General features: G+C 30.8%; 3 protein-coding genes across 3 annotated transcripts; all 3 read left to right on the top strand.

The window, feature by feature from the left end:
* Positions 1–2,014: 2,014 nt before the first annotated feature.
* Positions 2,015–2,260, top strand: OCT59_024110 (uncharacterized protein; the record flags this gene model as incomplete). Its single annotated transcript, XM_066135188.1, has 1 exon — positions 2,015–2,260. One exon carries the CDS (start codon positions 2,015–2,017, stop codon positions 2,258–2,260), a length of 246 nt encoding a protein of 81 aa, XP_065991236.1.
* A 743-nt stretch (positions 2,261–3,003) lies between these two features.
* Positions 3,004–3,447, top strand: OCT59_024109 (uncharacterized protein; the record flags this gene model as incomplete). The annotated part of the gene is made up of 1 exon (XM_066135187.1): positions 3,004–3,447. The coding sequence occupies one exon, from the start codon at positions 3,004–3,006 to the stop codon at positions 3,445–3,447; it is 444 nt and encodes a 147-aa protein (XP_065991235.1).
* A 6,973-nt stretch (positions 3,448–10,420) lies between these two features.
* Positions 10,421–10,732, top strand: OCT59_024108 (uncharacterized protein; the record flags this gene model as incomplete). Its single annotated transcript, XM_066135186.1, has 2 exons — positions 10,421–10,442; positions 10,503–10,732. The coding sequence occupies 2 exons, from the start codon at positions 10,421–10,423 to the stop codon at positions 10,730–10,732; spliced, it is 252 nt and encodes an 83-aa protein (XP_065991234.1).
* Positions 10,733–12,659: the final 1,927 nt, after the last annotated feature.

Below are 12,659 nucleotides of genomic sequence, written 5' to 3'. Positions count from 1 at the left end.
TGGATAGGTTAATCAGAAAAAAGTGATTGGAGTTGGTTCCTGAGAACATTTTCTTTTTCTCCTTTCATTATTGCTTTGTTAAAAAAGAGATTGTGAGTATTATCATAAACAAAGGCGTCAAGTAGATAATAAAAAGTGGGCAGTTATTCAATTAAGACTGGCCACCACTTGAAGGTGACTCGCTATAATTAGCTTCTGATAGACCCAACTCTACACCAGACATCTTTCATGATAACAAACCCCATAATAGTCCTGATGCAACAAAGTCAGCCGGCCACCGCTTGATGGTGACTCATTATAACTGGCTTCTGGTAGGCCTCAATCCTACCGCAGACACTTTCTTCATGTTTAACAAAACTATCGATATAAGTATTACTTATATCCTGGCTAGGAACATGATCGGCCTATCGGCCGATCATTTATCCGATACTAGTAAAATTTTACTTATTTCTAATTAGCCAGGATATATTGATTTATCCCCTGTCATTTATGTAATCAAAGCTTACTAATAGTCTAATAGTCTAATATTGTATAAAAAGCCCAAATTTAATTTTAAAAGCTTATTTCTCCTTTTCTCTATATTAACATGGCTAGTTTTATAAAAGCTTCCGAATTATTGATTTTAAAAAATAATACTGTTATTTTAGACGAACTAAAAGAAAGTTAAGTCATATAGAAAATGCACAACTTTCTGAAATATACAAAGAACCTTTAAAATCATCCACTTTTAAAGAAACATATAACCGTCCTTGTATAGAAACTTTACAAAAGTATGCTACAGTTGTAAAACCTAAAAATATTCAACAAAATACACGTTTATGGTTTTCTAGATTTGACAAATTTGTAAAAAATACACAACCTGCTATAGATTTACTTACTCTTTATGATAAAAAGGTTATTGCACTACTTTTATGTGAATTTATAATAGTTATAAAAACAAGGGAGAATAAAGAATACAAAGCAAACTCTTTATACAATGGAATATGTGCTATAAATAGGTTCTATCAGAAAATATTTAAAACTAATGAATCATTTAATATACATGAAGATCATGAGTTTAGATCTGTACGTGATACTTTACATGCTAGAATGATTGAATTAGAAGAAATTAATAATGGCAGCTGATCCTCTTACTAATGAAGAAATGATCCAAATATTTGAACATCCTGATATGTCAAATAATATGCCAGATGGACTATTAAGAAGGGTCTTTTTATGGGTTGGATGTTGTACAACACGGAGAGGTGGATCTTACCATAATATTATAGCTGAACATTTTAAAGAACGAGATGATGGTGGATTTAATGTTATAACAATTCATGATAAAACTCATCAAGGCGGGTATTACCATAAAACAAATTCTAATCAACATCCTATACATAATATTCCACCAGATGAAATAGGGGTACATGGCGCATGCTGTGATATCAAGAAATATTTAAAATTGCGTCCAAGAAATGCTGAAGCAAATTTTTTTCTTCGCATAAATAAAGATCCTAAAGGTATTAATTTATTTCCTAAATTACACATTTAATAAAACTAGTAATCATTGATTAAAAATTATATTTATTGTTTAGAAATTGAAAATGGAAACTGGTATACTACTTCTTATATGGGTCGAAACAAATTATCTGGAATGTTAAAAGAGATCTGCAATATTACAGGAATTGATTGTACAAATAAAAGAATTGTAAATCATTCATTACGAAAATATACTGCTCAGAAATTAAATGACGAGGGATTAGATTCACAAGCAATAATGAACGTAACATTACATTGATCTTTAGCAGGATTAAATGTGTAAGTAACTATTAATTTATTAATTTTATGTTGCTACCAAATTATTAATTTGTCTTGCTTATTAGATATCGAAAACAGAATGAAAAACAAAAGCTAACTATCGCTAAGTTAACCCTCCCAAGTGTTTCTAAGGTTTATTGACTATATTGTTATTAACCATTGAAATAATTTTATTTAAATATTATTAATTATTTTGTATATTTTATTTACAAGGATGTGCCAGAAAATTTTAATACAACAGAAAATTCAAACGCGAAAAAATCCAATGCAAAAGAAAACCTTTAATGAAGCAGCAATTTCTAATGCTGAGGAAATTGATATATCATCTGAAACAGAAAGGGAACCACTATCTGAAATCCAAAATACAGTTCCTTCAAAACGTAAAAATGACTTACTTTTTAACAATAGTAAACTTAAATTTATTAAATGTAAAAACATTACTATTAATATCACAAAATAAATTATAGTTATTATATGTACTGGAAATGCATAAATAAATATATATGAATTGATCGTCTAGTAGGCATAAATCACTTGCATAACCACGTAAATGATGTCGATCAGGGGATAACTTATAATGAGAATTTATACTAAACTTACTTGGTAGTATAGTTGCGGGCTAAACTAGTTTTTGAATTTGGCAAAACGTCTAAACCTCAGTTTCGACAATTTTTTTATAAGAATTTATTATAGTTTCACCTTTTTATAGTTAGGTTTTACCAATTTATTATTAAGTTTTTAATATAGTTTTACCAAGTTTCGCATTTATTATGGAGTTTCGCCTGCAACCTTACAGTTGGTAGTAAAAAAAAAATGTTGAAATTGTAAAAAACAGTAGTTCAAACTTAGCGAAGGTAAAAATAGAGCAAAAAAATCAATGTTTACATTGTCAGATGAACACCTGCTGATCTGCGGACTGCATATGATGTACAGTCAACTCCCTCTATAGTCATTCCCGTTATAGTCACATTCTACTATATAGTCACACCAGTCAGATGTTCAAAACACTTTATTATTAAAATCTATCCTATATAGTCACAATCTATCCTTAAAAATCTTATATTAAAAAGTATCGTGTAGTCACATGAATATTTTTTACTGATATAAATTTGATTTCTAGATTATATAATGATAATCTTTTTTAATATCTAAAAGAAGTTTAGCATTTTTAATATCTAACACGTTTTTACATTATATTTTAGTATGCCACCTTCAAGACATACAAAAAAAACTCGCTCTTCTCTAACTAAAATACAATGTAAAAAGATTTGTGTTTATACTAGTAAGCATCCTGGAAAAAGTCAAACCGAAATTGCTTCATTTTTTAATATACAATGGGCTAAAAACATGGATAGATCAACAATTTCCAGGATATTAAAAAAGAAAAAGGAATTTTTGGCAATAGAAGATAATAGTGTTTATGCTCTTTCAAAATGTTCACGTCAAGTTAAAGTTCCACAGCTAAATGAAGCTTTGAGAATTTGGGTTGGTCAGGCTCTTAGTAGCCGAATGTTTATCTCAGACGCAATTTTAAAAGAGAAAGCTGTGTTTTTTGCACATGGTTTAGGATTGTCTGAAAATACTTTGACTTTTTCAAATGGCTGGCTCGTGCGTTTTTTTAAAAAAAAATGGCCTTTGATGTCGTAAACTTTATGGAGAATTGGCAAGTGCTCCATTAGAAACTTTATCTCAAGAAAAAGAATGGCTTCAGCGCATCTTAAGACAATATAATCCTGATGATATCTATAATGCAGATGAGACAGGACTATTTTTTCGTATGTTTCCTAATGAAACTCTTGCACAAGAACCCGTCAGTAGAACTAAAAAGGTTTATTAGTTTTCTTTTTTAATTTTGGGTTATTTCCGAAACGGAGTTAATTTAAAATTATAATAATTTTTGTTATTTTTATTGATAATATTTATCAATATTTTTTTTATCGATAATATTAGAAAAAAAAATTTTTTTTGTTCTATTTATTTTAATTTTTTTCTTTATTGATAAACATTGCTTTTTTTTATCCTTTATATTGATAAAGTATAAACATTTCTGTCTTTTTATTCTTTTTTTTATCAACCATTCTTTTTTTATCGATACATTATAAACATATTCTTTTTTTTTTATTATCGATAATCATTTCTTTTTTTATCAATAATCATTTCTTTTTTTATCTCTTTTTATCGATAAACACTATTTTTATTTCTTTTTTATCGATAAACATTTTGATAAATTAGATTTTTTTATCAACAAACATTTCAGTATTTTATTTGTTGGTAAATATCTTATTTTTTTATCGATTAAACATTTTATTTTTATAGATAAATTAGAGGAAAAAAAATTTAATTTTAAATTCTGGCAATCTTTTATTATTAATAAAACTTTAAGATTGATTATTATATTAAGATTATTACGATTTTTATTTTATTTTTCAATATTATTTATATTTACATTTAATAAAATAAAAGTTGGATGTTCTAAATTCAAAATTTATTGTTTATTTTATAGGATAAAACTAGGATAACTGTGATGTTAGCATTAAATGCATCTGGAAATCATAGTTTTAATTATTGATAATGCTGCATCACACAAATTTGTCATTTCTTCTGATAAAAATGATGAAATTGATGATTGTGAGCGATGATGATGATGGTGATTATAATGATGATAATGATAATTATAATGATGATTACAGTGATGATGATGAGAATGATTTTAGTGATGAATCTGAAGAATCTTCAAATCAAAATTCAAAAAGAAAAGAGATAATAGAGGAGGAAAAAAAAATAATCTTCAACTTACTAATATTCGAATCGTGTTTCTTCCACCAAATATAACATCAAAACTTTAGCCAATGGATGCCGGAATAATTCAAAACTTTAAGGTATAGTTATATCATGCATAGTTACAGTCAGCCCTTTCTATAGCGAATTTTGATATAACAAATTTCACGATATAACGAATCTTTAGTGTGGTACGCATTTAGTCATATGAAAAAAAATTCGGTACACCGAATTTTACTAATAAAATGCATTATAACGTTGAATGAAGAAAATTTTATGATTTCACATATGTAAATGACCCTTTTTATAATGAATTTCTTTTAAAACGAATTTGTTTTTTAGTATAACGAAGATTTTTGCAAGATAAATTTTAATATAAAAGATAATTTGATGTTGCTTTCATGAAATTTTTCCCAAATAAGCAATTTCAGTTTACCATTTTAATTCATTTATCAAAAGATGGATGATTTATGCTTTGAAATTTCTTTGCCTCCGTGATCTGACATTTTACAAATGTATTTGATTTTTCTATATTTTACCGCATTATACCAAATTTTTCTGCTATACCGGATAATTTGTTATAGCATTAGCAAATTTTCTCATAACGAAGGGCTGATTGGCCCGAACGCCTATTTATTTTATTTTATTTTATGTAAAGCCGGCGGGGGATATACAAATGAGCATGATTCCTAAGTAATAAAACCTAAGTAATACAACCCAACATAAACCTACCAACGATTTCCGGAGGAGCCGGAAGCCAACCCGAGCTAATTGGAAAAAAGTGACCTGTACCACTACCACGTCCGGTAAAAGGCCAGGTGAACGCACTGGGTAAAAAATAGGAGCGGGAAAAAAAGTGGAGAGGACAAGTCCCCTTTCCAAGAAGTTGTGGTGCTAAACATAAATCTATTCTATCCTAAAAAATAATACAATTCTGAAATTCGTAAAACCGCTAATAAAAGCGTAGGCTAAACTAGTTTCTGTAATAAAGTTAAAATCTCTGCTAAAACCGCCTTGTTATCTTTATTACCACCCTTTTTCTTCGAGGTATTCTTTGCCTTCTTCTGATTCTTCGGGTGTTTCTCCTCCTGGTTATTATTTTTCGGGACTTTCTTCGAGGATGAAGGTTTATCCTTCTTCTTAGGCTGATTACTTTCCAAATTCTTATCAGACTTACCTGATATTTTCGGATTCGGTGTATTTTTAGCCTTCGGTTTGTTTTGTGCTTTCTTCAAGGTAGGAATGGAGTGTCGACACCATTTCAACTCCTTACCATCAGGTACGAAAAACTGTGGCGTATCTAAGGCCCTTAGTGTGGTCTCCCAATTCTCGAAATAGGCCACAAGTTTCCTCCTTCCTTTGCTTGTTTGTATAATTTTAAATGAGCTAGCACCGCACTTCATTAAAAATTCACATGGTTTACGGTCCATCCACAAGGTAGCCATCGTCATATCCTCCGGAATGTCATGAATAACGGCTTGGAACTTTTCACGTTGTTTTCTTTCTCGTAAAGTCCAACTCGCAGGGAACCATCTAACGGGTATACCTCCCAGGTCTGTCGTCCAATATTTATTAAACTGGGGAAGGGCAAATGAGGAAAGTGCTATTTTGACTCGAAGAGTCTGATACTTATGTTGCCGTTTAACGGAACATTTAATAGCGTTCCCCCAAAATTTTAACTCTGCTATTATTTTCTGCAGGTTCCAGGTATACGGGATATCGTAAACTATAATGTCTCGGATTCGCTCTTGCTCCTCTCCGACAGCTTCGTATCCAGTCAGTATCTGTGTTGCCTCCAGTTCAGATGATTTCTTTCCCTTTTGGGAATTTTGGGCTGATGTTTTCACATCAGGTTTTGCCTTTGTTGATTGGTTCGCGACTTGTTTATCATCTGTAACACGCGCCTTTTGTTTATCTTTCTTCCGGGAATTTTTGGGTATCACAGTTTGATCAACAGGGGTCATTACTATATCAGGCATTGATGGAAGCTTGATAGGTACTGGATTTGGTGGTTTTTGGAATCCTCGGCGTAATAATTCATCTTCATCGGGCTCAAGCGGAAATGACTCATCCATTAGATAATCATCAGTATTCTGAGAACCATCGTCATCGTCATCATCATCAACACCCGTATCGCCAAAATTGAGATAGAATTGGGTAGAAAAATTATCCCAAGACTTGGACGCAGAATATAGCGCTATAGAAAATATTAGCGAAAGGGTAGTGGGTTGTATATTCGTAGCTTGAGCTTGTGAAGTGAAGTTCGTAGGGTTGGCTGTTTCGCCAAACCACTCTATCAGTATCTGGGCTTTATCCTTAGGTACTGAAGGGTTTTTTTCAAATAAGTCCTTAAGAAAACCGTCTGTAACAAAAGAACTTAAGTTGTGTGTAAAAGTTTGAAAATAAATTTCGTTAAACTTAGAAACGAAGTCTAAAGCTTCTTCGTTTGGTGTTAGGCTCTTATCTATAGACATTTTTATATTTATGTAATAAAATTTAATAAAGGGGATTATTTTTTAAAAAAAATTATTACGCAGAAATTTTCGTAAAAAATGTATTCGGGAAAGAGTTCTTAGGCCCGAACGCCTACTTCGTTATATCAAGGGCTGACTGTACGTGATGTGTAATCATGTGATCAATTTTAAATTATTGCATAAAATAGGTTAAATACAAGCAGTTATATGTTCGACATTTAAAGAAAAACTCTTTCCCGAATACATTTTTTACGAAAATTTCTGCGTAATAATTTTTTTTAAAAAATAATCCCCTTTATTAAATTTTATTACATAAATATAAAAATGTCTATGGATAAGAGCCGAACACCAAACGAAGAAGCTTTAGACTTCGTTTCCTTGTTTAACGACCAATATTTTCACACCGTTACATATCACTTGAGTTCTTTTGTACAGGACGGTTTCCTCAAGGACTTATTTGAAAAAAACCCCTCAGTATCTAAGGATAAAGCTCAGTTACTGATACAGAAGTTTGGCGAAACAGCCAACCCTGCGAACTTCACTACACAAGCTCAAGCTACGAATATACAACCCACCACCCCTTCGCTAATATTTTCTATAGCGCTATATGCTGCATCCAAGTCTTGGGATAATTTTTCTACCCAATTCTATTGCAAATTTGGCGATACTGGTGATGATGATGATGACGAAGATAGGGAATCTCAGGATACTGATGATTACCTAATGGATGCGTCTCCATTTCTTGATCAAGATGTAGATGATCTAATACGCCAAGGATTCCAATCACCACCAAATCCAGTACCTATCAAGCTTCCATCAATGCCTGATATAGTAATGACCCCTGTTGATCAAACTGTGATACCCGAAAATTCCCGGAAGAAAGATAAACAAAAGGCGCGTGTTACAGATGATAAACAAGTCGTGAACCAATCACTAAAGGCAAAACCTGATGTGAAAACATCAGCCAAAAATTCCCATAAGAGAAAGAAATCATCCGAACTGAAGGCTACACAGATACTGACAGGATATGAAGCTGTCGGAGAGGAGCAAGAGCGAATCCGAGACATTATAGTTTACGATATCCCGTATACCTGGAACCTGCAGAAAATTATAGCAGAGTTAAAATTTTGGGAGAACGCTATTAAATGTTCCGTTAAACGGCAACATAAGTATCAGACTCTTCGAGTCAAAATAGCTCTTTCCTCATTTTCCCTTCCCCAGTTTAATAAATATTGGACGACAGACCTGGGAGGTATACCTGTTAGATGGTTCTCTGCAAGTTGGACTTTACGAGAAAGAAAACAACGTGAAAAGTTCCAAGCCGTCATTCATGACATTCCGGAGGATATGACGATGGCTACCTTGTGGATGGACTGTAAACCATGTGAATTTTTAATGAAGTGCGGTGCTAGCTCATTTAAAATCATACAAACAAGTAAAGGAAGGAGGAAACTTGTGGCCTATTTCGAGAATTGGGAGACCACACTAAGGGCCTTAGATACGCCACAGTTTTTCGTACCTGATGGTAGGGAGTTGAAATGGTGTCGACACTCCATTCCTACCTTGAAAAAAGCACAAAGCAAACCGAAGGCTAAAAATACACCGAATACGAAAAAGTCAGGTAAGTCTGACAAAAATTTGGAAAGTAAACAGCCTAAGAAGAAGGATAAACCCACGTCCTCGAAGAAAGTCCTGAAAAATAATAACCAGGAGGAGAAACACCCAAAGAATCAGAAGAAGGCAAAGAAATACCTCGAAGACTAAGGGTGGTAATAAAGATAACAAGGCGGTTTTAGCAGAGATTTTAACTTTATTACAGAAACTAGTTTAGCCTACGCTTTAATTAGCGGTTTTACATACAAATTTCAGAATTGTATTATTTTTTAGGATAGAATTGATTTATGTGTTTGCACCACAATTTCTTGGAAAGGGGACTTGTCCTCTCCACTTTTTTCCCCCCCTATTTTTACCCAGTGTGTTCTCCTGGATTATTATCGGTAGTGGTAGTAATGCAGGTCTTTTATTTTCAAAAAGTTTGGGTTGGGCTCCAGCTCCTCTGGAATTCGATGGTAGGATTTAGTTGGGTTGTATTACTTCGGAATCACGCTCAGTTTTGTATCCACTGCCGGCTTCACATAAAATAAATAAATAAATAAATGTTCGACATTTAATTGAACAATTTGAACAAGGTTTTGATGTACATAGGCAAGTATTTATTTTTTTTTATAATTTTATATTTTTTTATGTTTACTGATAATTTTTTTAAGTATAGAAACAAATTAAACATTAAACAAGCAATTGACTTCGTTGCTGAAGCCTGGGAAAGTGTAGAACAGAAAACTATATGCAATTGCTGGAATGAAACCAGAATTGTATCTATTTCTGATTCTGAATTAATTCAAGAAACACAAGATAGTACTGTACGAGGATTGGGTGTACTTGTAGGACCCCGGATATCTCCAAAACAGGTCATAAGTCACACTTTCGGCAGATTGGCCCATTTTTCAGGGGCTCAAAAAATCGTTTTTTGTAAATATCTCAGCATCCAGTAGTTCAATTTTGATGAACTTTTTTTTAAATTGTAGAGCTAAATGAGGGCTACAAAATAAAAAAAGTTCATTAAAATTGAATTACTGGATGCTGAGATATTTACAAAAAACGATTTTTTGAGTTTCAGCAAAAAGGGGTGTTTTTGGCCAAAAGTCCATTATGACCTTTATATTAGATATCCGGTGTCACCGGCACCTGCCACGTACCGATAGACGAAATCTTAACATTTATAAATATATATGTATCCGTGCTTGGTTTAGATTTTATCATTTTAATTTATTCAAAATTTCAAACTTCGATAATTTCCCTTAGTGTTATCATAACATTATTAATTATCATTATATTTTCCTAAGTTCCCAATATTATTTTCAATTTCAAGTCGAAACTCCCTCTCTTCACTTAAGTCCAAAATCTCGATCTTAAATAACTTTTCTTATCTTGAATATCTTTTCTTATCTCTTGATCATCTATCTAAAACTTAACATTCCCCAACAATTTACTTGTTATTCCATTATACATTCCCCAACTTAACATTTTCATTATAAATCTGTATCCATGAATTATTTCCCCAACAATTGATTTGTCTGATTCCCTTTTAATTTATCATTTATAATTTTCCCATTCCATCAATTAAACTATCAAAGTCCTCCCAACGAAATAATAATCTATTTATGCTAGACTACTAATAACTAATCTAATAATATAAATAATTATAAATAACTGAATTATAAATAAATATTATTATAAATAACTAACTATTGTACAACTATAACAATGTATTTCTAATTATTTCAGTTAAATATTTTTTCGTCGGTTAAATGTTTATCCATATTCCATTCGGTATTTCATTCAGCCTTCGGATAATTATTCCTCTGTTCACGTGATTATTTCGATATCTAGGGTTACACCGGGGTCCTGTACTTGTTAATGAAATTCCAAATATCATTCCAATTATTTTTATTGATAATTATAATAAGGTTCAATATGATTTAATGAATTATATTAATGATGAAATTTCTCCACATACCGAAGAAATCTTGAATGATACACAAATTATAAATCTTGTGCAAAATGAAGAAGTGCCTACTACAGAAGATAATATTGATAATGAAGAGGAATTAACTCCATAAGTTTTACCAAAAGAAGCTTTTGATGCAATTAAAAAGGTAATTCTTTTTTATGAACAACAACCTATTGATAATAGTTGTAAAATGGAAGATCTTAAACGTTTTAGATATTATGCTTCTGATTTAAAATTTCATTATATTAATTCTTTACAACAGAAGTCAATTGACAATTATTTTTCTTATAGTTAAATACTATTAATATTGTATAAATTGATTTTAATAACTAACAATAATATAATTAGTATAATTAGGTTTTAAATTTTAATTTTATAATAAATTACAATAAATATATTAAAATAAATTATTTCCTACGTTTTTATAATATGTTTATTATTGAAATATGCAAAAAAAAAAAATTTTTTTTGTTTATAGTCACATCTCTTTATAATCACGGAAAATGGGTTGTCCCAAATGTGTGACTATAAAGAGAGTTGACTGTACTATGACGAATAGATTTTTATGAAATGGGAAAAATCTACACATGAATTAGAAAATGATAGAGAAGCGAATGAAATATATGATACTATTAAAGAGGTAGGGAGCACACAGATCCTAGGCCATTTAATGTGAGTCCCAGCATCAAGTTATTCCTTTGCTCTCTCTGACTTTTTATAAACTTCTACACCTAATTTATTCTATCACTATTGCTAACTAAGCGTTATATCAATTTTTTTATTGCTAGCACAATGCTGTGCCAAATTTTGTTGATGGGATAATAGGAAAGCTACAGCAATTTTTACTGTGCTGATGAGATACGTGGATTCGATTAGATTAGATAATATTCTCGTAATACTGCTAGTTATTTCACTGCGCCTATTAGATGCATGATAATAGTCAAAGATTTTCTTGGCAATGATTAAAATGCCAATATATAACAAGAAGATTAAGATCGTGTTAAGAAGCTAACCAAGCAATAAACTAATTATTTACTTTGCAGAACATTTGATTGTAAATATTGATAATGCAAATAATGGCAGTAATAATTTTATTAGAATTTTCATTTGATTTTTTCTTAATTCTTGCTTATATTCACACAAGGCAGATAAAAAGATTTACTAACTAGAACATCACCTTTTTATACAATTTGCAGGATCAATATTAAAACACACTTAAGGAAAAATTACGTATCACAAAAATCTGATCAACAGCATTTTCTTAATTTAACAATAAAGAATTTAACGCTATCTATATATAAAGATCATCAAGGGGCTATATATAATTTGAGAATATACGAGAAAATTTGAGAATAAATTATTTCAATTTCTTTTCATTTATTTTTGGAAAGTGACATTTATGTTTCATAATTTATAATTTAGGAACTGCATTCGATGTAAGATGATCAGACTATGCATTATTTAATTAATTGAACATAAAATAAATGGGCAGATTGAAATTTTCATTTATCAGATGATATTTTAATTCATTCCTAATTTCTCCTCACTTTCATTTTTGAAAAGAAAGTTTATTTATTAAATTATATACTGTATTATACTAGGACCCTGGACATTACATATACAACTTAGTGGCAACTTTTTCGCAGATTGACCTAAATTTCACAAAAAAAAATCAGTTTTTTGCGATTATCTTGGCATCCAGTGGTCCAATTTGTATGAACTTTTTTTGTTTTGTAGCTTACATCGAGCTCTACAAAATAAAAAATATCCGCATAAAATGGATCACTGGATAGCAAAAAATGGAAAATAAAAAAAAAGCAAATTGGGTCTTTTTTTGGTAAAAAGTCAGTTGTGAGTTCTATAAGAGATGTCTGGAGCCCTATTATACTCTTAGGATATCCTTAAAAAAAATGCTTTTTTATATTAATTAAATAAGCATACAACTGTCAAAATGTGATTATCTGTCAGATAACAGATTGGAACTCTATTATTTTGCACAACTACTTATTACCATAATACATGTAATGATTACTATA

Source organism: Rhizophagus irregularis, chromosome 4 (assembly GCF_026210795.1).
Source record: "Rhizophagus irregularis chromosome 4, complete sequence".
Lineage (NCBI taxonomy): Eukaryota > Fungi > Glomeromycota > Glomeromycetes > Glomerales > Glomeraceae > Rhizophagus > Rhizophagus irregularis.
This window is presented reverse-complemented; position numbering and strand designations above follow the sequence as displayed.